At 42.2% G+C, this 27635-nt stretch overlaps 1 protein-coding gene across 5 annotated transcripts in view; it reads left to right on the top strand.

Annotated features, from left to right (window-relative positions):
* Positions 1-4784: 4784 nt before the first annotated feature.
* TGFBR1 (transforming growth factor beta receptor 1) overlaps positions 4785-27635 on the top strand; it is a 45720-nt gene continuing 22869 nt past the window's right edge. Inside the window, exons 1-4 of one of the 5 annotated variants that reach the window (XM_021298019.2) lie at positions 4817-5136; positions 21206-21434; positions 22286-22537; positions 22942-23184. In XM_021298019.2, the coding sequence (XP_021153694.1) occupies positions 22396-22537; positions 22942-23184 (385 nt within the window). In that variant the 5' untranslated portion in view covers positions 4817-5136; positions 21206-21434; positions 22286-22395. Of the gene's footprint in view, positions 5137-5328; positions 5851-21205; positions 21435-22285; positions 22538-22941; positions 23185-27635 lie in introns of those variants that run through there. The other 4 variants (XM_065052207.1, XM_005510176.3, XM_065052206.1 and 1 more) reach the window with 4 other exon arrangements.

The raw sequence follows: 27635 nt of genomic DNA, 5'->3' as shown, positions 1-27635 counted from the left end.
ATTTGGCTTGTTTGATTGAAGTGCATGTTTCACGTTCACTAATAACCTGTACAACAGTGTCTATGGTCAAGTCCACACCCTGATCACAAGACCATCTATATGTTGCATCCCTTCTTTGATGGCCTGAGGTACCATCAGCCCAATGAGCTGTATAAAAGGTGAATAATAAAGGGTGTATAAAGGATGAATAAATAATTCACCCTTTTATTGCCAGTCCAAAACCACCTGAGACACTTCAATCTTAGCAGCCTGATCTGCTTGCTCATTGTTTTGAGGTTCTTCAGTGACCCGACTCTTGGATACATGAGCATCTACGTGACATACTTTTACAAGCAGGTTTTCCACTTGGGCAGCTATATCTTGCCACAATGCATCAGCCCAGATGGGTTTGCGTCTATGCTGCCAGTTGCTCCACTGACATTGCTGTAGCCAACCCCACAGCACATTTGCCACCATCCATGAGTCAGTGTAGATATAAAGCACTGGTCATTTTTCTCATTCAACAATATCTAAAGCCAGCTGGATGGCTTTCGAATTGACTCAATTCACCTTGTCCTTCAGTGGTTTCTGCAACTCATCATGTTGGACAGCAGCTTTCCACCTCTGATGCTTTGCCAAAATATGACAGGACCCATCAGTGAACATGCCATATCACTTCTCAATCTCTGGTAGTTTGTTATACAGTGGGGCCTCTTCGGCATGTGTCACCTCCCTTTCTGGTGATATTTGGAAATCTGTGCCTTTGGGACAGTATGTGATCACTTCTAAGGTGCCTGAGTGACTGGGGTTTCCTGTTCAAGCCAGTTGTACAATGAGTGCAACCCACTTACTCCATGTAGCATCAGTTTCATGATGTGTAGAGGGGATCCAGCCTTTGAACAACCAGTCCAGCACAGGCCATCAAGGTGCCCAGGAGGAGCTGTGCTTCAGTACCAATCACTTCTGAAGCAGCTCAAACCCCTTTGTATGCTGCCAATATATCTTTTTCAGTTGGAATATAGTGGGCCTTGGATCCTCTGTATCCCACTCAAAATTGTTCTTCTTCCAAGTCACTTGATAGACAGGTTTCACAATCTGACTGCAGTTTAGAATGGGCATTCTCCAAAAACCCACCATGCCTGTGAAAGCTTGTGTCTCCTGTGGGGAGACAGCTGCTATTTCATTGATCACATTCATTGTGGTCTGACAACATTCACCTTGCCATTTTATTCCTAAAAACTAGATCTCCCTTGGCCTTACTTTGTTTATGGCAAAATCGGCTTTCAGAAGGATTTGGACTATTTTCTCCCATTTCTCAGAAAAAACTTCTGCTGTGTTGCCTCATACAATAACGTGATTAATGTACTGCAGGTATTCTGCAGCTTTGCCCTGTTCTAGTGCAGTTTTAATCAGTGCATGGCAAATGGTAGGGCTGTTTCCACCCTTGGGGCAGCCGATTCCAACTGTACTGGATGCCCCTACAAGTGAAAGCAAACAGTGGCCTGCACTCTGCTGCCAGAGGAATTGTGAAATAAGCATTAGCAATGTCATTTTTGGCACATCACTTGGCTGCCTTTGACACCAGTTCGTTTGAAGCTCTAGAGTGTCTGGCATTGCAGCACTTAATGGTGGCGTGACTTCATTCACTCTATCATTTGAACATGATCACAATAAAGAGCCGGTCCTGGAACAACAGACACCTGGACAGCAGTGATCCCCCAAGCAGTGAGTCCCTCTCCCAGCCAGCTGCCCTGGTTTTACACTGAGCTTGGTGTCATATGGTAGAATACCCCTTTGGCTAGTTTGGCTCAGCTGTCCTGGCTGTATCCACTCCCAGCTTCCTGGAAAATTAACTCTATCCAGCAGAACCAGCACACTACCTTAATCAAGACCAGAAGCTGCAGTTCTAAGAATCTGGAAATGTAGAATAGAAGCATGGCAAGAAAAAGGGTGATTCTGGACATACAGAATCCATTTCAGTAGCTTTGCAGTTCCTGCTTCTGCCCCAAGTTTACTTTGGCTTTTGATTCTAATGTGGTAGACAAGATTACAGATAGGTACCCAGGGATCAGGACAGGAGATAACCTAATTGTAGGTATTTCTGCACTTGTGGTCTTTACAGAAGGTAGTGTGGTTTAACCTGGCAGGCAGCTAAACACTACACACAGCCGTTCACCTATTCCCCTGCAGTGGGGTGGGGGATATAATTGAAAAAAAAGGTATACCTTGTGGGTTAAAATAAAGATGGTTTAATAGGACAGGAAGGTAAAATTAATAATAGTAGTAATAATAATTATATATGCATATATAAAAGTGGTGCACAATGTGATTTCTCACCATTCATTGACTGATACCCAGCCAGTTCCCAAGCAGCAGTTGCCCCCAACCCCAGCCAATTCTCCAAGTTTATAAACTGAGCATGACATCACATGGTGTGGAATGTTCCTTTGGCTAGTCTGGGTCAGCTGTCCTGGCTGTGTCCCCTCCCAACTTCTTGTGCACTCCCAGTCTCCTGGCTGAAAAGTCCTTAACTTGGTATAAAAATGGCTTAGTAACAACCAAAACATCAGTGTATTATCAATATTCTTCTCATAATAAATCCAAAACAAAGCACTACACCAGTGACTAGGGAGAAAATTAACTCTCTCCCAGCCAAAACCAGGACAGAAGGGCTGGCAAAAATATTTGTCATTGCACTGTTAACTACTTTAATGTGACCCAAAACTATCTTGGTGGGCTGTTACCTGCAAGTTACTTATTTTCTTCTATGTCTGGCAGCCAAACATCACTCAGGATGCTGATTCAGAATGCGCCCCATAGGGCTGAATTGGGAGCCCTGAAAGAAATCCTTCACCACACTCTGCTGTTTCCTGCCTTCCTTCAGAGATATTGTCTGTGGCCCATCCTTAAATCCAGAAGATCTGTGACAGGGAAATGAAAAGTGGATATTTTTTCCCAAGCACTTAATTTTCTTAACGTATAGTTTTAGTACTCTACATGAATTTAAAAGATGCCTTGGGATCTGAGTAATTTTAACAGTGCCTTGGGATCTGAACAATTTTAACTGTGCTTCAGTATTTCTTTTTGATGCTAGTATATTACTTGAGGATTAGTCTTTTAAGTATTTCTGCATATGAATAACTAAGAACATGTTTGCCTGCTGTTGTCAACTTGAGTAGTTCATTACAGCATGAATCTATATCCAATCCAGACATTTGGTTCAACATCTGTCGTGAAGGACTTCTGTCATTAAACTATTATTTTGAAGGATAAAATATAACTAGGGTAGGTTTATATATTATCCAGATGGCTGCTCGGAGAGAACAGGAAAGAGAATGAATTGATAAAAAATTACTTCACTTTGAATTGTCATATTAGCAAGATTCTTATCCAGGTGAACTTTACTGTAGGAGAAACAAGACTTTTTTATAAAGGCTGTGTTGGCTGAACAACTGTCAGTAAAAGGGAGACATGGAAGTGAATGTGGCACTGAGGAGCACAGAAGTTGCTGCCCTGAACAACACGAATGAGGAAGTCGCTGTCTGGCAGTGACAGTACATGAAGCTTGCAAGAGTGACAGCACGTAACAAGTGGAAAAGCACCTGTCACCTACATGACTTGTCATTTGGAGGGTCACACAGCAAGCAAAAACAGGAAAAAAAAAAAAAAAGTGCAAAAGCATATGCTGAACTTGGGTGACTCTGAACTGATTCATGACCTGGACACAACGGCCAGGTAATGGAGCCAGGACTAGGGGGGAATAGGGAAGGGTGGATTCCCAGAGCAGGCAGGTAACTCCTGGGAGAGGGATTACCTGATCCCAAGAGGGAAGAAAAGACCCTTTCCTCCTTCCTTGCCACCTATGCAAAAGCTAATAAAGCTGTGGACAAGTCACAATCTCAGTTATGGTAATTTTCTTCACAGGGTGGATCCTAGTTGCGACAGGTTGTAAGATCAAGTAGAACCTCAGACAGCTATTTGGACGGTGAAAGTTCGTTTCTGATTCAGAATTAACTCCTCCAGTTATGCACTGTGAATGCGCAGACTGTGGAATAAGACAGAAGCTGCACAGGGGGACCAGCATCGTTTTTTTCTCGCACAGTACTAAAACTTCTAGGTTCTCCCCTGTAGCTCCTCGTGCTGCGGGAGGACAGTCCCTTTGCTCCCCAATTGCGAAGCAGGCTGTCGGACTAGCTGCACGAACGCTGAGCTCTCATGCGTTCGCCAGCTGTTATGTTAGCAGTGAATAAGCTCTCCGAGCGCTTGGGCGCTACATGTACAACCCGTTCCACAACCCGCGTTAGAAAAGTGACCGTGGCAGTGAGCAACGAAAGGGCTCCGCGCGCTTCTCCCACTGCGGGTCCCATTCGCACAGTCTCCAAAGAGGAGTCATTCCCTAGCTACTGTCGCTTTTCCTCCTCTCCCGAGACAACCTGAGGGCTGCCTGACTCCTCCTGCATCTGCCTCCAGCGGCGTCGCTGCCACCACGGCCCCGCACCTCACAGAGTCCGAGAGGCCAGGAGCGCTGGCCGGGACGGTTCTCCCCCGCTGCTGGCGAGAGCCGCCGCTACGCTTCCACCACACACCCGGGGTTGCCCCGCCGCCCAGACGCACTGGAAGCCGGTTCGCCCCCGTTTCAGCAGCCACGGCTGCTGCCGACAGCGCCTCCCGCCATCCAAGCGCCTAGCCGAGCAACGCCGCCACGGCCGGCTCGGCCCCCGCCAGGACCCACCCTTCCCGACACCGTCCCCGCCGGCCTAGCGAAGAGGCACCGTCCGCCAGCCGCCAATCACGTCCCGGCTCCGCCCCTTGGCCGCGCCAGTTGCGCCTTCCAGACGTCTGTCGTTGTTGGGGTTCTCCGCAGCTGCCGGGTTCGGGGGCGGGGCGGGAGAGGAGCGGGGCTGAACGGCCAATCAGGCGGCGCCGCTGCGTCAGTTACATTAGCGTTAGGAGCGAGCTAGGGAGGTGCAGGCGGCGTGAGCGTCTCTGTGTTTCTTTCTCGGGGGGAGGGGCAAGGAGGGGATTCGCAAGGCGGAAACCTGGCGCGCACTCTGGCTCTACGGTTCCGGGACTGGACCATGGCGGTAGCGGCCACCTGGCGTCCCTGGGCCCTGTTCTATCTGGCGGTGGCCGCACTGCTCTTTCCCGGGGCGGCCGGTGAGTGCATGCGTGTCTGGTGAGGGAGGGGAGGGAGCAGGTGAGGTGGTGCCTAGGGAGTGGGGAGGAGAGCGGCGGGGGGGCGGCGGGTCCCCGTTGATTCCTTTCAACAACATGGCGGAGGGGCCGGCTGGGGCGGAGTCGCCTTTCCCCCTCACCTCCCCCCTTCCCCGGTGTCCGGGGACTGCTCGTCCCTTTGTTGGCGGAGCGCAGCAGCGGCTCCGCGGGAGGGGCCGTAGCGCGGGGCAGACGTGGTGCGGCCGGAGGAGGCGGAGCGGCGTCGGCCAGTGCTGGGTCGTGGTGAGGGGTGGACGCGGAACCCGTGGCGGCTCCCCTTGACACCCGTCGCTACCTTGCCCCCTCGGAGCAGCGCCTCGGGTGGCATCTGCCCGGCGTAACTTCCAAGCTCCCTGAGCCTGGCGGCGACCCTCGTTTTTCCACGCGGGTATGAGCGGCCGTGTCCCGCGAAGGCAACTTGGTTATCGGTGGCGGAGCACCCTTCTTCCTCTCTCCATGCGCGCAGAGGAGCCCATGAGAACCAGACAGCCTCCCGGGGTGGGTGCTTGCCCGCGCCTGGGCTGCGCCGGCTTCGGCGCCGTACCTGGGAAAAGCCGCCGTGCCGTGGGGGCTCCCCTTACAAACAGTGCCGCGGGGGAGGAGACACAAGCGGCGACAACTGTTGTAGATACGTGTTGAATGTTCCACGTAGTGAAGGTAAAAGACTACCTTAACTCCCACATCAGATGCATTGGGTCTGTTACATGCCACATCGTTGTGTGCTGGGAGCGTCTGTTCTATAAGCGAGTGTCGCGGCGGTTTGGGTGGGTGATCTTTCAGTTACAGACAAGCAACTAACCTGTGTGCTCTGTGGGGTCCAAACTGGGGAGGAGTAAAATCTTTGGTGAATATTGTACAGTAAAAAGGTCTGGTACCTCTAGCTTTCTTGTGCCTGTGCTCTCTTGTAAGAGAGCTGTAGTATCAGACCTGTCCTGTTGCAGAGCTGATGTTTCACACATCACAGGAGTTCTTAGTAGCCTGTTTTGTTCTTCGGTTAGGAGTTTGGACCACATGTCCTGATGAGGTATACAAATGTTATAGACACTCTATTTTAGTTGTTTTAGGTTTCAGTTTCAGCTGTAGTAAGTTAGATGATCATGACAGATACACAAAATCCCCATTTTTTTAGTCAGTCCACTTCCTAAATTCTTCTGTTGGTGGATTGTTTGTTGCTTTGGGTCTTGAAGAGGAAGTGAAGAAGCACCAGAAGTTCAATTACAACCTTAAGACGTCCCTTGATCTGCATTTTTGCCATAGAATTGCATAATACTTTGAGTTTGAAGAGACCTTCAGAGGTTATCTAGTCCAACCTCATGTTGTTCATAATTCTATCTAAGATTTGTGCTGTAAAGCAAGCATTACTTAAAGAAAACATAACTTGCTATACTAAAATGCTGTGTTAACTGCCCATATTCTTATTGAAGGTGGAGAGTCTTTGATGTGGAAAGAATGAAGTAAGCTTAAGTTTCTCATGGTGGTTCATGTGTTCTTGAAATAATGCAGCAGGCTTTAATAATTTAAAGCTTTCTTATGTAACACATCCAATTTAGATGCAGAAGGAAATTTTACCTTGATTTGAGCTTTGAACTTTTTCCTTTAATGCCTCTAACCAATCAACAGTTTTCACTTAATCTCAGCCATGAAATTAAGGTCTAAAAGTGAAAACAAGGCAATAGACTTTCATATAAAAGCTTAAGGATGGAAGTGGTGGGGTGCTACATTTTGTTTAAAAAAAAAAAAAAAAAAAAAAAAAAAAAAAAAAAAAAAAAATTAGTCCAAGGGAATAGGGGAGCGTCCAGGGTTCTTGATCATAGACAAATTCTGGCACTGGCAGAGGGGTTAGTTTGCCTGAACATTGTGGTTTAAGTTGACAAAGAAGTTCAAGGTATGATTTGGCTGCTGTTATTTAGTATTCTTAGCATGAGTTGACAAAAGTTAGGCATTTTCTGGTTGCTTCTGATGCTGCATTCTACAATATACTAGGTTATTGTGTGAATGAATTGTCTTATGATATGGTTTATAAGCAGATCAGCCATGTTATGAATCGCAGCAGCTAGCTGAACAGTAGAACAACCCTAATTTGTAAGACAGAGTCTGAATTTTTGTTTTACTGTGTGAGCCATAATCTTTGTTTGGTCTCTCTGGAATTTTGGGGAGTCATCTCGTGGAAACTTTTGCATTCACATAGTTGCTTCTAATTGCAAATAAAGATGAAAATCTGGTTCGTATGCTGAAATGAATTGAAAAATACAAATGAAGGAGATATTTTTTTAAATAATATGAGTAAAATTATAACCTAGGGTTTTAATTTTAACTTTCTTTTGCTTTTCTAAAGCATACTCTTCTATGAAAGATACCAGAAACAAACTTCGACTGCATCTTACTGTAAGAGGTGTGAACGTGTCTGTGAGTAGCTTTACGGATGATGTGCAAAAAAACCTGATGGTGCCATTTGGTACCTGCACTATGGAGGATACAATATTGATTTTTTTTTTTTTTTTTTTTTTTTTTTGAAGCCAGGATTTTTCCACAAGGCTTTATTATTACTTGCAAGTTGAGGATTTGTCTGTTTTCTTGAGTACATCACTTTGGATACCAAAACCTGCTGTTTTCAGTGGAAGTTTTGCTTAACAAAGATAGATTAAATGTGAAAGTTGTCCTGAAAACTTGGTATATAATGCTGTTATTTTATAAGTTAAAGTTAATTAGTGCCTTTGTGAAAAAAAATGAGTTAGTGAAGGTCATGAAGTATTGTGGTTAAAAAAAAAAATGAACCCATGTCCCAGATGTTGTAAGACCTAAACATTTTTGTATCTTGAGCTGCAAGAGTTCAGAGATGAGTCAGGTGTGTTGTTTGAGGGGACTGCCTGAAAGAGAACAGGAAGCTGACAGCACCTTTCTGTATTATGCTTTTCTTTCTTCTGGCAAATTTTATTACACGATCTCATAGAACCAAAAGTCCTGCTTGTTGTTCTGATGAGATTTTTGTTTCAAGGTGTCACTTGTATTTTCCGTAGGAGAAGAGTTGTAGTGTCATGAGGGAAGGATGTGGAGTTTCTTCTTCATCATAGTGCTGCTGCTGGGGGCGTGGGACTATTTCTCCTTTTTAGATTTGTAAACCAAAAATATACGATTAAATAAAAGTATTAATATAAAATTTTTTATTACTCATGAGATGTGGGTCTGGGTATTTTTTTTAGAGCATCTCAGAAGTTTTAACTGCAGTAATACATTTTACAAGCATCCTTTGAAATACTGTATTTCAACATATTGTTTCCAACTAGAAAATCTTTGGCTGAAGGTGGTGTTCTGTGCTAAATTGTTGTCTAGCTAAAGTAGTTCTGCAAGATGTTAGCAAATACCGTATGGTGATTCATAGGGTTTTGTGCAATTCTAAATATAAAGTCTTTGTGGAATTTTCTGACTTCAGAAAGGCAACAGATATAAAAAGGACTGTTTTGATAGGTACCTAATGGTATAGACTTCTAGAAGTGGACAGGAAGTACTTAATTCTCTGTTCACGTTTTGTATATAGCATTAATATCTTAGTGCTTGGGAACCAGCTTATTTTAAGTCTTGTCAAGCTGTGTAGTTTCAGTGTCTCATTTATGTTGCCAGCTTGTTTAGCCTCACTGTGGGCTTTACAGGCTGCAACACCATGGAAGAGAGACTTTTTGACAGAAACACAAAACTGTTGAACTGAGAGTCTGAGCCTGAGAAATTAACTCAGTAATTGTGTTCAACACGAGAGGATAGTCTATTATTAAATCAGATTGAGGTATGAGAAGTATGCTGTTGATAACTTCTGTGATGTATGTGCCATAATACGCACACATGCTTTTATAACTGCATTGTCTCATTGTTTTCTGTTTTGGTAGTCAGTCACATAAAGCAAGAATGATTATGTAGAATGGTCATGGCGCAGTGAGTAAATGCAATACAGAAGGCACAAAATCACTATGGTGATGCAGTTTCTGTTCTTGAGTTTGTCTCTGGTTGTCTATATAACCTTCAGTGCATTTGTTGGTACTTTCAATTCCCAACACTCATCTCTTGAACAGACATGACCTTTCATTACTTGGTAGTTGAGCTTTATGCTAGTAGTTCCATCCAAACACCATTGTGTTACTTAAAAAAATTCTGTGCCATGGAAAATTTGGAGTAAGAATTGAGTGAAAACTTCTTTTTTTTTTTTTTTTTTTTTTCTCCTCTTTGAGTGTAGTAGTTTTAAAGGAGCTTTTTGCGATAGTAGATTTATTAGAATGCTTTATACCTGAAAGATATTACTGGCTCTGGAAGATCAGCTTACATCAGAGTTGTCATTCTCTCATTGCATACTGTCATTGTCCCCTTCTAGAAAGGCATGTATTCATATAAGTGAACTTGGAGACCTGACTGGTTTCTGTCTGTGTTCTTAAAATTACTGTAGTTCTTGTCTGAGTAGAGCATGGACTACTTGGACACAAAGCAAAAATATCTGTCTTCAAGAGTATGATTTTTTTTCAACAGTATGATTTTTTTTTTTTTTTTCTTTTCCTTTTCCTTTGAGATTGTTTATAAGTGAAAACACTTCCTATAGGAATGAAGTTGTTAGCAAAGAGAACACATAACCATGGACGTAGTTATATGCGGTACTTTTATTTCAGAGCTGGGAAACCAGGGGTTCGCACCCAAAGCTGGCTTCAACCACTGATTCGAACTCCACTACATTTATACAATTTGGTTACATACATATTCATTAGGGTTACAACGTATGTATTGCATATTCATCAGATTACATCATTATTTCACAATATCAGTTGCAACACCTTGGAACTACTCTAAGCATGTGCAGTATCCTCTGGTGGTCGTTCAGGGGGTCTTCAGGATGAAGTAAGGAGTCTTCTTCACTCATGTACTTTTCGCCTTTTGTCACTGCACATGCACACTATTCCTATATTCATTATAAAATCATGTAAAATACTCAGGTTTCTTAGATGCGCATCTTCAACACATTCTATCCGTTCAAGATAAGATTAGGACTTACTGAGAACTAGCAGAACTAATTTTCAGTTCTCTACTCTCAAACTAAGAGATAAAAACTTGTATACCACCTGTGAAATTTCAAGATAAGGTGAGAATCTTGGATACAGTTTACAAAAGCAAAATACAGCCAACTATAACATTTCCCCCCTTTGAAAATGCTTTTCTATTCCTAGACAATGCATTTTCACTTCATGATTGTAGTTGATCATTGATTACTTTTAATTATGGCCGCGTGCGTTGCGTTCCTTCAGAAGCTGGAGGGTTATCAAAAAGAGGGTTAGTATGATTTCTGCTCAGAACAGTAAAAATACGATCATTCCTGGCGTTTGTTCGACTTATTAGGCGCTTAATACAAGCATACAGCAAAAAGAGAAGAGCAACTAATACTACAAGTAAAAAGAAGTTTTCCAATAACGAATGTATCCATCCCCCACATTCAGATCAAATTTACTTAGTAAAGCTCCAATCCAGTTCTGTTCTGCATCTTGTTTTTCCTTTTGCAGTTCCTCTTCCGTTTGGGTTAGTTGGGAGATATCTTTCTCCACCTCAAGAGTTACATTCGGGACATGAATGCAACAATGATCAATCCTGTCTTTTAAATATCCACAAACGCCATGTTCTTTTAGCAACATTATGTCAAGTGCCATTCTGTTCTGCAGAGTCATTCTGGTAGTAGCTTGCAATTGTATATTAAAATCTCGAAAACCTTTCTTAGTTATCCTTGCCAATCGTTCCATCTGCCCAATTAATTTGTCAATCATTTCTCTGTTTCTATAGGCTGCAATTGGTGCAAAGAAGGATTCTAGTGCCCAGCCGAGTTTAACACTACTTGGTGGTTCGTGCCACACATCATCTTCATCTATCTCTCTCTTGTGCCTAACTTGTAGAAGTTCTTACCTATTCTTCAAGGGTGACCTTTTCCAAATGAGACATAGAGTTGGTAGCCCTAAAGTAATTTCCCTCCCAGGTCCTGCTATTGGTAAATGTGTTGTCCAGGTCCCATCACTTAGGGCCCAAACTAAATGTTCCACACTTTCGATAACACCACTGCAATCAATTTTATCTCCATCAATGCCTATTTTGGTTGCTTCATTCAGATCCAATTGTTTGACAGATGCAACCTGCAATCACTGCAACTTTAACGGTGGATAAAGGTATCTCTTTCACATTTGTCTGGCAGGTTATTACCCATGAGCAATTCCACTATGGTACTGTCTTTCCTCTTGTTACATTGGACCACCATATACACCATGGGCATGCTTCACTATACTGATGTTGTTGTATAATACTCAATGTCCACATGTTACTCCATGATGCAGTTATATTTCGATCGTCCTGATCCTTGCATTCCCAATAGGCTCGCTCAACCTTTTCATATACTGTCTTTTTGGTACAACTTTCTTTGAGAACTATCTTTCCTCTAAATTCCACTGGTTCGGGTCCTGTTTTTACCCATTTTTCAGCTGGCACTTGCTCTATTTTAGTATGTGACTCGCACACTATCTTACCAGTTTTGTTTATTTCTGGTAAGGTCATAGATATCATTCCCCACTGTACTGGGTCTTTGGCTGATTTTTGGGATGGGAAGGCAAGCAGTGATGCTACTGGTATTTTGGGTCAGTGCAAAGTCTCGAATTAGTCCTGTCATCAGATTCTCTGCCTGATTCTGTACACTCTGCACTACTTGTGGCATCTCCACATCTTCACCATCTCCTATAGCTCTTTGTGACCTTACCCAATTGTTCCCCAGTGACTTTGTAGACTAGAGTGGCACTTTCTTCCTCAGACACCACGTGTTCCTCCTTTAAGGGGTACTTCCACGAGAGCAAGCAATCTAGGTATATATGCTACCAAGAACACGATACAATAACAAAAATTAGACATCCTGCGGTGTAATCTTAAGCGTGGTAGGACCTACTATTTGTGATTGCCATACCCTTGGGACTCTCTTCACTCGGGTGTAATGTATCCAGGAGTCTATTCCGACGACCTTAATTGCAGTAAATGTGGTTAAGAGCACCTGATAGGGTCCGTCCCAACGTTCTTTTAAGGGTTCTTCGTTCCAGGTCCTTATATACACCATGTCTCCAGGTTCTATACCATGTACTGGATTCTCAAGCGCCAGCGGGCGATTCCACACTAGTGCAGATCTGAGTCGATTCAGTGTTCTGCCAAGAGATAACACATAATTATATAGATCCTGATTACCCTTTACATGTACACTCGGATTTGGATTGGGTGCTTCATATGGTTTGCCATACAAAATTTTGTATGGACTTACTGACAATCCGCTCCTAGGTTTAATCCTAATATGCAACAATGCTATTGATAAGGCTTGAGGCCATTGAATTTTTGCTTCCTGACAAATCTTGCTAATTTGCCTTTTTAGGGTTTGATTCATTTTCTCCACCTGTCCACTAGACTGGGGTCTCCATGGGGTATGTAATTCCCATTTAATTCCCAAACATCCGCTAACTTCTTTTACTACCTGTGCAACAAAGTGTGGTCCCCTATCAGATGATATTCCCAGTGGTACCCCAAATCTAGGGATTGTTTCCTTTAGTAACCATTTTACAGTTTCTTTCGCCTGGTTGGTGTGACAAGGGAAAGCTTCCGGCCATCCTGAAAAGGTATCTACCCCAACTAGTAGATATCTGAGCCCTCGAGTTCTGGGGAGTTCTGCATAATCTATTTGCCAGTAATCTCCGGGTTGTATGCCTGTCTTAATTTTCCCCATTTCTATTTTTCTTTTTACTAAAGGATTATTTTTCAAGCAAATTTCACACTTAGCCGTAATAGACTTTGCCATTGTTAACATCTGGACTGAGATAATCCATTTTCTCAGATATGTAACCAATGCTTCTGCACCCCAATGACACTTCTGGTGTTCCGTCTGGAGTATTCCTCTTGTGATAGTAATTGGCACCACAATTTGTCCATTGGTGGTTACACACCACCCAGAACTATCCTTGCTGGCTTTTACCAGACCTGCCAATTTCTCGTCTTCTCTAGAATATTTAGGTAGCTTGGAAGGTAATAAATCAATTGCTCTTACCTTCTGGGAGACAAGACCCACCATTGTCCAAACTTGTCGTGCTACTGATCGAGCTGTCTGATCGGCGAGCCGATTTCCTTCAATAATTTTCGATGTTCCACTCTGGCGACTCGTGATGGCTTTTGAACGGCATTAATCAAGTTTAATATTTCCTTCTGGTACTTGATGTTTGTTCCTTGAGAGGAAAGTAGTCCACGCTCTTTCCAAAGAGCTCCATGCACATGAACAACTCCAAATACATATTTTGAATCAGTCCAAATATTGACCCTTTTGTCCTCACTGGGCTCCAATGCCCTAGTTAGGGCTATCAACTCAGCTTTCTGTGCTGATGTGTTTGGTGATAGGGATTTGGCTTTGATTACTGTTTTGACAGTAGTAATCACATATCCTGCGTACCGCACTCCGCTTTCCACAAGACTACTGCCATCAGTAAAAAGTTCCCAATCCATCTCTTCCAATGGGGTATCCTTCAGATCAGGATGACTTGCATGGGTGTATTCGATGATCTCCACACACAATCATGTTCCAAATCCTCTTCTTCAGTTTCTGCATTTAAAAACACAGCTGGATTCATTAGGTTAGTTGTTTTAAAATATCAAGCGATCCTGACAGAACAAAATTATGTTATTTCATCGTTCTGCTTGGGGAAAGCCAATGGCCCCCTTTTTGTTCCAATACTGTAGTCACCATGTGGGATACAAATACTTCAATCTTTTTCTCCATGGTCAATTTTTGAACTTCCTGAATTAATATCACAGTAGCAGCCACCGCCCGCAAGCACGCTGGCCATCCAGCACTTACCGGATCAGGTTGTTTAGAGAAATAACCTACGGGCCTCTTCCAGGATCCCAGCTGTTAGGTTAATACTCCTAAGGCAAGTCTCTGTTGTTCATGTACGAATAACTGAAAGTCTTTACTTAAGTCAGGTAGGCCCAAAGCAGGTGCTTTTATTAAAGCTTGTTTCAACTTTTTTTTTTTTTCTTGGAAAGCTTCTTGTTGCGGCTTTCCCCACACTAAGGTCTTATTCTTCTGCGCCTCATATAAAGGTTTGGCAATAAGTCCATAGTCCATGATCCAGAGCCTGCACCATCCTGTCATTCCTAGAAAAGATCTTAATTCATGTAAGTTTCGTGGTTCTGAGATAGCACAGATAGCGTGCACACGGTGTATACCTAGTCTTTGCTGTTCTTGAGAAAGCTTGCATCCTAGATAGATCACAGTCATGGATGCAATCTGAGCTTTATTTTTTGACACTTTATATCCATTCATTTCTAATTGATTCAATATTTCAATTGTTACCTGGATGCAGAGTTCTTGGGTCTCAGCAGCAATCAGAATATCATCCACATATTGCAGCAACAAATACCATTGTCGGAGAATTCCGATATGCCGATATGGCCTCTTGTAGTTCACTCCTCGAGCTCTTTGGCTAGTTGATTCCCAAAGATAGTTGGACTATTCTTTAATCCTTGTGGAAGGCGTGTCCAGGTTAATTGGGTCTTTCTTCCGTTGTGTGGATTTTCCCACTCAAAAGCAAATAACTTTCCTGGTCGAGGGGTATGCAGAAGAAAGAATCTTTTAAATTCCAGAATCACAGAATCGACTGGGTTGGAAAAGACCTCAGAGATCATCGAGTCCAACCCTTGGTCCAACTCTAGTCCGTTTACTAGATCATGGCACTAAGTGCCATGTCCAATCTCAGTTTAAAAACCTCTAGGGACGGCGAGTCCACTACCTCCCTGGGCAGGCCATTCCAATGCCTGACCACTCTCTCTGTAAAGAATTTCTTTCTAATATCCAGCCTAAATTTCCCCTGGCAGAGTTTAAGCCCATGCCCCCTTGTCCTATTGCTAACTGCCTGGGAGAAGAGACCAATCCCCACCTGGCTATAAACTCCCTTCAGGTAGTTATAGAGAGTGATGAGGTCACCTCTAAGCCTCCTCTTCTCTAGACTAAACAACCCCAGCTCCCTCAGCCTCTCCTCATAGGTCTTATGTTCAAGTCCCTTCACCAGTCGTGTTGCTCTTCTCTGGACCCGCTCCAGCACTTCAATGTCTTTCCTGAACTGAGGGGCCCAGAACTGAACACAATACTCCAGGTGTGGCCTCACCAATGCAGAGTACAGGGGAAGGATCACTTCCCTTGTCCTGCTGACCACGCTATTTTTGATACAGGACAGGATACCGTTGGCCTTCTTGGCCGCCTGGGCACACTGTTGGCTCATGTTGAGCTTCCTGTCAATTAGTACCCCCAGGTCCCTTTCTGTCTGACTGCTCTCCAGCCACTCTGTGCCCAGCCTTTAGTGCTGCAGGGGGTTGTTGTGACCAAAGTGCAGCACCCGGCACTTGGCCTTATTGAACTTCATCCCATTGGAATCAGCCCATTTTTCCAGTCTATCCAGATCCCGCTGCAGAGCCCTCCTGCCTTCCAGCAGGTCGACACTCCCTCCCAACTTGGTGTCATCAGCAAATTTGCTGATGATGGTCTCAATCCCCTCATCTAAATCATCAATAAAGATGTTAAACAGGACTGGGACCCAACACTGGCCCCTGGGGGACACCACTAGTGACTGGCTGCCAGCTAGATGCAGCCCCATTCACCAGCACTCTCTGGGCCCGGCCCTCCAGCCAGTTCCTAACCCAGCAGAGAGTACATTTGTCCAAGCCATGGGCTACCAGCTTTTGCAAGAGTATATTATGGGAGACAGTGTCAAAGGCCTTGCTGAAGTCCAGATACACCACATCCACGGCTTTCCCCTCGTCCATCAGCTGGGTCACCTGATCATAAAAGGAGATCAGGTTGATCAGACAGGACCTGCCCCTCCTAAACCCATGCTGGCTGGGTCTGATCCCTTGTCCATCCTGAAGGTGCTGTGTGATTCCATTCAGGATGATCTGCTCCATAACCCTGCCAGGCACCGAGGTCAGTCTGACAGGCCTGTAGTTGCCAGGGTCAGCTCTGCAGCCCTTTTTGTGGACTGGGGTAACATTGGCCAATTTCCAATCATATGGGACCTCCCCAGTGAGCCAGGACTGTTGGAAGATGACGGAGAGCGGCTTGGCAAGTTCTTCTGCTAGCTCCCTCATCACCCTAGGATGGATCTCATCTGGCCCCATAGACTTGTGAGGATCCAGATGGCTCAGTAGATCACCAACTATTTCCTCCTGGAATACAAGGGGCCTATTTGGCTTCCTATCTCTGTCAACCACCTCCAGAGATGAGTTGTCCTGAGGGCCACCTGTCTTACTGGTAAAAACTGAGGCAAAGTAGGTATTAAGTACCTCAGCTTTCTCCTCATCTTTGTTAACTATATTTCCCTCAGAGTGCAACAGAGAATGGAGGTTTTCCTTGCCTCTCCTTTTGTTATTAACATATTTGAAGAAGGACTTTTTATTATCCCTGACAGAATTGGCCAAATTAACTTCAAATTGCACTTTTGTTTCCCTGATTTTCTTTTTCTGCATAATCTAGCTATTTCCATAAATTCTTCATAAGTAGCCAGCCCTTTTTTCCACAGTCTGTAAAGTCTCTTTTTATTTCTGATTTCATTCAGAATCTCCCTGTTTAGCCAAGCCGGTTGTCTTCCCCGCCGGCTAGCCTTTCGGCACACTGGTATAGCCTGTTCCTGTGCACTCAAAACCACCTGCTTGAAGCATGTCCAATCCTCCTGGGCCCCCTTGTTTTTAAGCATTGTTTCCCAGGGTATGCTCTGAACTAGACTTCTGAATAGGCAAAAATCTGCCCTCCGGAAGTCCAGCGTAGAGGTTTTGTTAATGGTTCTCCCTGCATCTCTGAGTATTGAAAATTCTATTATTTCATGGTCGCTATGCCCCAGGCGGTCTCCAACCACTACATCTCCCACCAGCCCTTCTCTGTTTGTAAACAGTAGGTCTAGCGGGGTCTTGCCCCTGGTGGGCTCATTTACCAGCTGATGAAGGAAATTGTCCTCTATACACTCTAGGAACTTCCTAGACTGCCTCTTCTGTGCAGTATTGAGCTCCCAGCAGATATCTGGCAGGTTAAAGTCACCCACAAGAACAAGGGCCGTCGATTTTGAGACGTCTGCCAGCTGCTTGTAGAATAATTCATCTCCTTCATCGTCCTGGTTGGGCGGTCTATAACAGACACCTATGAGGATGTCAGCCTTGTTGGAATTCCCCGATTCTGGTCCACAGGCACTCAACCTTGTCACTGCTGACCTCAAGTTTAACAGAGTCGAGTGGCTCTCTAACATATAAAGCCACCCCTCCACCTCTCCTACCCTGCCTATCTTTTCTGAAGAGCTTGTAGCCACACATAGCAGCACTCCAGTAATATGAGTCATCCCACCATGTTTCTGTGATGGCAACTATGTCATAGCTTTCCTGCTGCACGATGGCTTCCAGCTCCTCTTGTTTGTTGCCCATACTGCATGCATTAGTGTACATGCACTTCAAGTGCGCTGCTGATTTCCCTCTTAATTCGGGCTTTCCATCCTTAGGCTGATCTTTGGAGAGCCCAGTTTCAATCCCTTCCCCCTTCAAACCTAGTTTAAAGCCCTCCTGATCAGCCCTGCCAACTTATGGGCTATAGTCCGCTTGCTCTCCCTAGAAGGATGAAGCCCATCTGATTTGAGAAGACTGGGTACCACGGAGCTTGCCCCATGGTCAAAAAAAACAAAATTTTGACGGTGACACCAATCCTTAAGCCACCTGTTGATGAGATGGGCTTTTCTGTTCCTCTCTTTATTTAGTTCCTCATCCATCCCAGCTAGCACGGGAACTGAGGCAAATATCACTTGTGCTTCCGTCCCATGAACTGACCAACCCAGTGCTTTAAAGTCCTTTTTAATTATCTTGATCCTTCTTCTGTTGATGTCCTTGCTGCCAGCTTGGACTATTAACAGGGGATAGTAGTCTGAGGGCTGAATCAGCTCCGGAAGTCTTCTATTAATGTCCCTCACCCTGGCCCCAGGAAGGCAGCAGACCTCCCTGTGGGATGGGTCTGGGCGACATATAGGGCCCTCTGTTCCCCTCAGAAGAGAGTCGCTGACTACTACCACTCTTCTTTTTTTTTTTTTTTTTCCCTCTTACAGCTGCAGTTGTGATTCTTTTTGTTGATGAGGTCCATCCAGAGGGCTCTCCAGGTGGATCTTCTTGGCTGTCCTCTGCCTGATTTTCAGGGTTCAGGGCCTCATATCTATTTGTTAGGGGCACCAAGGGTGGTGATGGGGTTCGAGAGAGGGTTCTTTTACCTCTCCGATCAGGGACCTGTTTCCATTCCCCCCCATCAATTAGATCTGCTGTATCCGCCTTATGGCAGGAGGGACAAGGCTTTGCCATCTCCTGTTGCACACCCTTAGGAGTCAAAAGAGCCTGACCCCACCAGTCTATTTCTTCTTCACTCTCCCTAATGCTCCTTAGTCTCTCCACCTCTTCCGTAAGCTCCACCACTAGGCACAGTAAGTCATTGACCTGGTCACATCGTACACAGGTGCCTCCCATACCATTCTCTGATACTAATGCCAGGCACAGACACTCTGTGCAGCCAGAAGCCTGGGTGGCTGCATCCTTCTTGGCAGGTAGTGTCTGTGTAGACACACTCTTTGTATTAACAGCAGCAACAGCTTTCCTTTTTCTAGAAACCATTGCTACCCTTAGTTAAATTGGGGACAAGAAAACAAAATGTAACCCCGGACAACCTCACCTACAAGAGCTAGTTGTGTCTAGTCTACTTGCCCTGCCACACCCCAGTCTGTGTCACCAGCAACAAGTGAGAGGTCTAACAGCGAGGAGTGACAGAACCTCTGAACCCTACTGCACGAGCAGCCCCAGTCGCTGCTGCAGCACCGTGTGGGTAGTGCTCACCTGCCTCACAAGCACGTTCACCTTCCAGCGCCCAGAGGCTTTTTCAAAGCAAGGGGGAGGGGTGCGACTCCCGTCACCGTGGTAACGGCCGCGCCACGTCAGCCGGTTCCGCAAGGGCTGCCGGGGACTCCCGGGTAGCGGAATCGAAAACGCGACCAGAAACCCCTCTCTTTACCCTCTCTTACCTCTGTAGCTTCGAGACTGTAAACCATTTATATTCCTCTTTCACAGATGTTAACAAGGTATATGGATTTGCAACTACCGGATGTATATCCTTAGTGATCTGGTTTATTGCCTGTAAGTCCTGGACTAATCAATAGCTACCATCAGGTTTCTTTACTGGAAAAATTGGAGTATTATATTCTGATTCACATACTTCTAGAATTCCACATTTCAAAAATTTCTCAATCAAAGATGCTATTCCTAATTTAGCTTCTAATTCCCTGTAAGGAATTCAGTACAGAGTAAGTAGCCCCTGTGTCTACTAAAAATTTTACATCCCGATTTTGGCAGCTTCTTTTAATCTTTCTAAAAAGGCCGAGGGAGACTCATTCTTTTCCTGCATCACATTATATAATTTTTTGACCAATTCATTTGCTTCAGCATAGCAGTTTGAACGCCAATCAATAACTAATCCTGGTACCTCCGGAGACGGCATAACCCGCCTCCTGTATTATAATTCCATCGGGGATCTTCTTTTGGAAAGTTCTCATCAACATTACCCTCTACTTTCCCATTCCGAATATCTTCTCTCACTTTATCCCTCACAACCTGTATAACCATATATTTTTCTGTAGAGTCCATTAATGTATCCAAAATCACTTGTAAATCATCCCAATCAGGATTCTGCATTTTAATTGTCATCTTAATTATTGCAACCTTATTTGGATTTTCCCGATAAGGACCAGCCAATTGCTTTCAGATTACTAAATCCCCTGGCGAAAATGGAACTTTTACATAGACTGGTTCCCCCCCACACCTACTGCCTGCCGCAGGGGTGCTATTAGCTTCGACCACTGATTCGAACTCCACTACATTTATACAATTTGGTTACATACATATTCATTAGGGTTACAACGTATGTATTGCATATTCATCAGATTACATCATTATTTCACAATATCAGTTGCAACACCTTGGAACTACTCTAAGCATGTGCAGTATCCTCTGGTGGTCGTTCAGGGGGTCTTCAGGATGAAGTAAGGAGTCTTCTTCACTCATGTACTTTTCACCTTTTGTCACTGCACATGCGCACTATTCCTATATTCATTATGAAATCATGTAAAATACTCAGGTTTCTTAGATGCGCATCTTCAACACATTCTATCCATTCAAGATAAGATTAGGACTTACTGAGAACTAACAGAACTAATTTTCAGTTCTCTACTCTCAAACTAAGAGATAAAAACTTGTATACCACCTGTGAAATTTCAAGATAAGGTGAGAATCTTGGATACAGTTTACAAAAGCAAAATACAGGCAACTATAACAAAGTCATTTAACTACTGTTGGTCATTAACATCTCATTTCACTGATGTTAAATTTCATCTACAGTGTGTTCGTTTGGTCTTTGTTCTTTTACACGTAGATAAATGGGAGAGTGAGGCATGGGCAAGTGTATTCCATTTATTCTCCTCCTGGTATGGATCATTGCTGAAGAAGTTGAATTAGTTTTCCTGTTAGTAAAATATGGAAATTCTGCTGTTAGCCAGTTGAGTTGGAAGGCATGAGGAATTGTAAGTGGCAAGAGTAGGAAGGGCGCTGAAGCATTTTTGATGTTTTTTGTTGTGTTTGGTTTGGGTTTTTGTTGTTGCTGAGGTTTTTTTGGTGTGTTTGTGGGTTTTTGTGTGTGTGTGGTTTGGGGTTTTTGTTTTGTTTGTTTGCTTGTTGTGTTTTTGGTTTTTTTTAAGAGTGTGTCCACTAGAGAGCAGCACAACCCTGTATTGCTAGAAGGTTTACGTATTCAGATATATACAGGCATTGTTTTCTGCTGTTAAGGGATGGGGCGAGTAGCTTCAGATTTAGTGATATATTTGTCCTGAGAAAAGCATTCACTTGTGTGTGACAGTATACTGTGTCCTGGCAGGACATTAGAAGATAATGGCATCAAACTGGAACAAAAGTATAAATTGTATCAAGTTGCACTCATTGGGAATCCTGTAACAAAGGAGAGCTGGAAACAAAATTAATGGGGAAAGTAAGACACCAAATACTTTATTTAGTGATAGAGGTATCAATGTGTGTCTACAAATTCTGGAGATCAGAAAGATGAGTGAATGTAACAAAGTCAACCCGAATCTCATTTCTCACTTCAGGTAACTTGGCATCTGTACAGTGACTAAAAGTAAATATATCTTACTGAATATCTGTTTCTTACTGTAGGCATTCAGATGTGTATGCAGTTATGAAGAGCAAAGAATATTGTTTAAATAGAAACAAAGTAACGATGAAGCAAGATAAAGGCCTGCTTGTTAAGAAAGTTGAAAGAAGTAATGTGTGACTATTTTAAGAAGCTTTTAATGGTTTTAATGGGTTAAAAAGTAATTTGTTCAACTGTAAATTACCAAAGGCACACAAACAAGAAATTGTCAGTTAAATATTCTCATAGTTAAACTCTGTTTCTCCTTTTTTTCCTCTGATGGGAGGGTTAGGGGTGGGAAATCTCATCTTCAAAAAGTGGTACTGTTAAGCTTTACTTTCTTTCCCATGTGCCAGTTCTAATTTTGTGTACCTTCTAAATATTTTTTCAATGATCTTCCTATTAAACAAATAATTTTGCTGTCCCATTCATGGTGAGGTTTTTTTCTTGCCTTTTTCTGACTGATCTATCACCTGGTGACTCTGAAACATGAGTTATCTTTTTGTAGTGAGTCCTAAGAACGTTATCGTGTCTCTTCTGCAACAGTAGAGGATAACTGGCAATTATTTGTTTTGATTCAAAATCTTGCAGGAAGGAGGTGTTTTCAGAGAAAGGGGTACAACTCTGAAATCAAGACTTAGAGATTGAATGTATATTTGGGATCAGATTGCCAATTATTTAAATAGAGAGGGATGTATGTAACCAAAAAGATTACAGGCCTTGTAGTGTTTTGGACTTCTGTTTCTTTCTCTATTCAGAACATGTACCAATACTAATATTAATAGTTTTTTTTTTTTCTCAATACAGCATTACAGTGTTACTGCCACCTGTGTACAAAAGACAACTTTACATGTGTGACAGATGGGCTGTGTTTTGCCTCAGTAACACGAACTGCAGACAAAGTCATACACAATAGTATGTGTATAGCAGAAACTGATCTAATTCCCCGAGACAGGCCGTTTGTTTGTGCCCCTTCCTCCAGAGACGGTGTCATTACTGTGCCTCATTGCTGTGACAGAGACCACTGCAATAAAATAGAACTTCCAATTCCAACACCAGGTAAGGGCTTTGGCATATTTGGGGTTTTTTAATTATTATTATTATTTTTTTAAACAGAAAATTCTATAAGAGTGGAAATTTCAGTTTTGAAGTTGTAGGTGAATTTTTGAAGGCCTAAAGTACACTTCAGATTATGCAAATAAAATTTCAAGATATTTGCAACAGGAAATATAGTTTTCTGGAGAAGGATGTTAGGGCCAGTTTTGAAGACTTATATGCAAGTTAAATGGAAACTATGAGTAAGCACATAGTTGCTTTTAATACTTTTTTTGATTCTTGAAAATGTTACTGTGCAGAAGTTTTGGTAAATACATTGAAATAATATGAAGATCACTGCAAAAGACAATAAATTTAGTTGTATAGAAAGAAATATTTTTACCGTTTTCTTTTATTTTTATTGTCAGGCCCTACTCCAGGAAAACCATCTTCTAATCTAGGACCTGTGGAACTGGCTGCTGTCATTGCTGGACCTGTCTGCTTTGTCTGCATTTCACTAATGTTGCTTCTCTATCTTTGTCATAATCGTACTGTAATTCATCATCGTGTGCCAAGTGAAGAAGATCCCTCATTGGATCGTCCCTTTATAGCAGAAGGAACTACTTTAAAGGATTTAATTTATGATATGACAACTTCAGGATCTGGGTCAGGTAATGTCACACTTTAGCTGTAATTACTGTGCTTAAGGGGCTTGTAAGGCATCATGTAAAAAAAAAAAGTCAAACCTACTTACACTTTTAATTCAGTAGCTATTTCCATGTAGATTCATTTCTTATCAGTGAAGATCCAATATATAGAAGTAAAAGAAACACTGAGTTGCTGTCACTGTTCCTCATCATTCTCAGAGCACAGTCTGCAAGGAATATCACAGTCAGCTATTGTAAATGTTTTGTTTCCTCTATTTGTAAGGCCTTTTTGTTCTGCACAGGATATCTAAATTACCATCTTCTGTGGTTTTAAGATAATTTCTGAAGTTTTTTCTTTGGTTTTAAACTGAAAATTAATTTATATCTGTAGCTATTGGTATGTGAAGAATATTCTGAATTCCAAGTTAATTAGCCAGTTCTCTTCTTACAGAAGATGTGTTCTCAGTTGCAAGTAGCCATTTCTATGGGTATAGAATGGATGCAGTAGGCAGACCGTGTCTGAAGAACTTCTGTACCTTGATTTCATGAATTATTGTTTTAATTCTGACTTCAACAGATGTTGCTCTGGGAAGATGAGACATAGTCTCTGCTGCTGTAATCCTACCATAGTTAATTGTAGAATTGTGGTGGTCTGTGTCACAGAAATATTACTTAATAGGGGTTGATGTGTCTGATAATTGTATAAATTCATTAATCTCTGGTTCATGTTAAACAGCGAGACATCAGATTGTGTACTGTAACCTCTTATCAGCCTTCTACTATATAAAAAGTTTTAATACTGAAAATTATTCCTGCTACTTGCAAATGTATGTTCTGAAATCCATGTCCAGCCTGAATCTCTGCTCCTTTAGTTTAAAACCATTACCCCTTGTCTTATTGCAACGGGTCCTGCTGAAAAGTCTGTCCTCATCTTTCTTATAGGCTTCTTTTAAGTACCGAAAGACCACAATAAGGTCTCCCCACCGCTTTCTCTTATCCAAAATTGGAAAAAATGATAGTAACAAACCCCAACCATCTAGGTTGTATTTCTTTCACAATGGCAGTAACTGGTAAAACTTAATAGCCTGTAGCTCTATCAAGTAAAATCAACATAACTTGGTAAACATGTTTAGAGTATAGGTCAAAATAATTCATCTTTAGTTATATCTTCACTGGTGAGGTTGCACTGAGTCTGTAGGCAGTTATGTTTCAACTGAGAAAGCTTTTTTGTGTCTTAATAAGATTTGATTGTGATAGGGTAAGTTGCTTTCTGGTTAGAAATAGAGCATTATTAGCTTATGTTTACCTCAATTTTTTCTTTTGCTAACAGAGAACTAAAATAATGAAAGTGATTAGTAGTACTACCAACATATTGGGCTAGAACTTGATAAACGCAAATTCTGGACTTCTCCACTTATGTTCTTTCTAGGGTAGATATACTGCAGTAAGAGACTTAGTAAGAGAATATGGAAGAGTCAGAGTTATACATTTTTTGAAATGCAGGAAGTTGTGATATATAATTGTTACACTATTAGAAGCATACAACTCTTAAAGTCTGCAGGTACAAACTTTTCCTAAAGGTGGCTGAAAAGAAGTTCTAATTTAAAACAAGATAAACCTTAAAAGAGCAGGTGTTTATTTTATATATATAGAAGTAGTCATCCACAATGTGCTATCTGCTGTCACTTCAGTAAACCCAGGAAAGAAAGCCTTTGAAGTCTTCCCCTGAATCTGTATTTAGTCATATTTGTTTTGCTGTCTGATTCACAGTTTGCCTTCTAACCTCGGTAGATAATCACAGCACTTCTGCCACTTTCTACATGGTTTCTTTCCCACACTTTTTTACATCAGAAGTCAGGCCTATGATAAAGTTAATTCAGACTTAGCTGTCAATTGGTCTTTCCATTTCTTATCAGGAACGTTCCTTCATTTTCCTTCTGGCCTTCTTCCCTGTGGTGCCTTTGCCTATTTACAAATTACACTTCAATTAAAAGCAACATGCTGGGAAATTACTTAGTTTTCTGAGCTCCAGGACAGTCACACTGGTCTTGACTCCCAGAGTACCTGACCTACTATAGTGTTTGAGCACTGGTTACTGGTGGCTGCATGACCTACCCATAAGGAAAGCTCTTCACCAGTTTGTTCTTATGCTTGAAAGACAGTCATGTTCCCTGTAAAGCAAGAAGATTGGATGTTTCTTTAACATCAGCAGCAGTGAGTTCTGTGTTGTTCAGCTGTTTGTAAGACAAGCATTAGTATTATTTAGTGTTCTGTACTTCCTTTTATTATGACAGTACTTACTTTCTGTACTGTTGGCAGTGCATATATTTGCAATGACTTCTGTCACTTGTCTCAGAACCAGTCAGTCAATGACTATGTAAATTCATGGTGCCTTAGTACCTGAACTGATAATTTTCTTGTGTCCTGAAGTATGCCTGCAGCATTTGAATCTAATTGAAATATGTATTTTAATCCAGACTTTGGTACAGCACATTTAAATTTGAGAAGACTGTACATCTATGGAATAAACTGGGGGTGGGGAACAGGGTCACTGAAGGGAGAAAAGTCAGAGCTGCTAGTTAAAATAGTGCTTAAGCTTTTCAGAAACTGAGCTGTGACAGGGATGTTGTTGGTGCAAGAGGTTGCAAGAGACATGATAAAGATGTACAGAACAAAGCAAATCCAGACCTAAGAAGCACAGCTAAGGAAGCATTTGATCTGGTGACCTAAAATAAATGTTCTGCTCTTAAATTCATGCTGAAGGGCCAAAAGAGCTCATAGTCAAATAAAAAAGATTGTAACAGTTTTGTATTACAGCATTGTCTGAAGAGAAGCATATAAACCAGAGCAGTGATCAAAACTTTAAAACTTAACTCCCCGTTCAGATCGAAGGGGACATAGAATTCATTTTCTGCAATGCTGAATAGTAAGCTGTTGTTAGTTATTCAGTCTTGAGTTCTGTTAACATTGCCCTGAAACCACTAGAAGTTTAATGAAAGGAATTGATGAAACATCTAAAATAGATATGCTGAAGCTTCTAAGAGAAGGATTTTAAAGTCTCCTGTAGCTGAGAATGATTTTCAGATCATGATACAAAACTCTGAATATCAACTACGTATTTTATAGACAGATGGGGATGCCAAGCTTTTACTTTCCAGCTCAAAAATGACGGAGTAACTAAATTGGAAGGAAATAGGAAGAATTGCCAAAAACAGGGGAGATAAATTTGGTTATTATGGGTAGGTGACTTTAAGCAGGAACTTGGTATTTAGAAATCCAAAGGGTCACAAAAATCAATGTAAAGTTGAGTCAGTTTAAGTGAATGTAAAACTCCTTAAAAATTTATCTGCAGTTCATAGATGCTTGAAGGGAATGAGTTTTTTCACAGTTCATGCGGTTGGGTTTTTTTATTACTCTTCAGGGGAAATATTATGGACAGAAACTTATGAACAAGAATAAAGAGCAGCTGCTTTTGTTGGCCACATTTAGTGCTTTAGAACTTAATTCCTTAATTCCCAAATTAACCAAATCAGATTCAAACTTATGCATTGGACAGTCATTGGTCCAAACTAATCAGAATACAGTTAAGATACGGAAAAGCAAAAGAACTCTTTTGTTTAAACTCTCAGAAGGCTTGAGGATGCTTACGAAGATGATGATGGATGGATATATGAAGATGATGGAAGGCTCCAGGTATAAATTAGATAACTTTTCAGGCAGTCTGGTTTACAGTAGAGCAATCGCTCGAGATCCATGTTTCCTCTATAGCAAAAAGAGACTGCGCAGTTGCAACAGAACATCTGTAAGGAATTCTTATGTATGTAAGATAAATATGGATTAGAATATTCTGGGTTTGTTCAGCAGCAGTAGTAAGGGAAAGCGCAGTTGCAAAAAATACAAGCAAGCTGAATCTTATAAATATTGTAAAAAAAGCGTAGGAGCAAGGTGATTAGATCACAGTTAGCAGGGTTTTTATTGTACTGTGACATGCTAATGTGATGATTTGACGTTTGTAATGTTTAATGTCTAGAAGGTTTAGACCAAGTGTGTCCAACTTATTTTCACTGGGGGCCACGTCAGCCTCGTGGTTGCCTTCAAAGGGCCAAACGAAATTTTAGGATTGTATAAATGTAACTACTGCTAAAATTACTGTATAAATGCTACAAATTTTAGGTGAAAGTGAGTTGGACACACCTGGTTTAGAGGTTAGCTGATAATCCTGGGACATCTTCTTTAAACAAGGAGGATTGTCTTTAAATGGTACAGCAAGTTGAGAACAGTGCATCTGAAACTGAAAACATACAAACAGTTTTCTGAAGCAGCTGTAGGAAAAAAATAATAGGCACATCACCCATTTCAAGTATACAAAATCAAGTTGTATATAACATTTGTCAGTGGATTTTGCAGTAGTACATAAGTGCTAAGGAGGATGCTTTCTCTGCCCAACAAAGTCTAATTTTATATTTTCAGGTGTG

The sequence above is a fragment of the Columba livia genome, chromosome 2, assembly GCF_036013475.1.
Source record: "Columba livia isolate bColLiv1 breed racing homer chromosome 2, bColLiv1.pat.W.v2, whole genome shotgun sequence".
NCBI lineage: Eukaryota > Metazoa > Chordata > Aves > Columbiformes > Columbidae > Columba > Columba livia.
The sequence above is the reverse complement of the archived record's forward strand: the minus strand, read 5'-3'. Positions and strand labels throughout refer to the sequence as shown.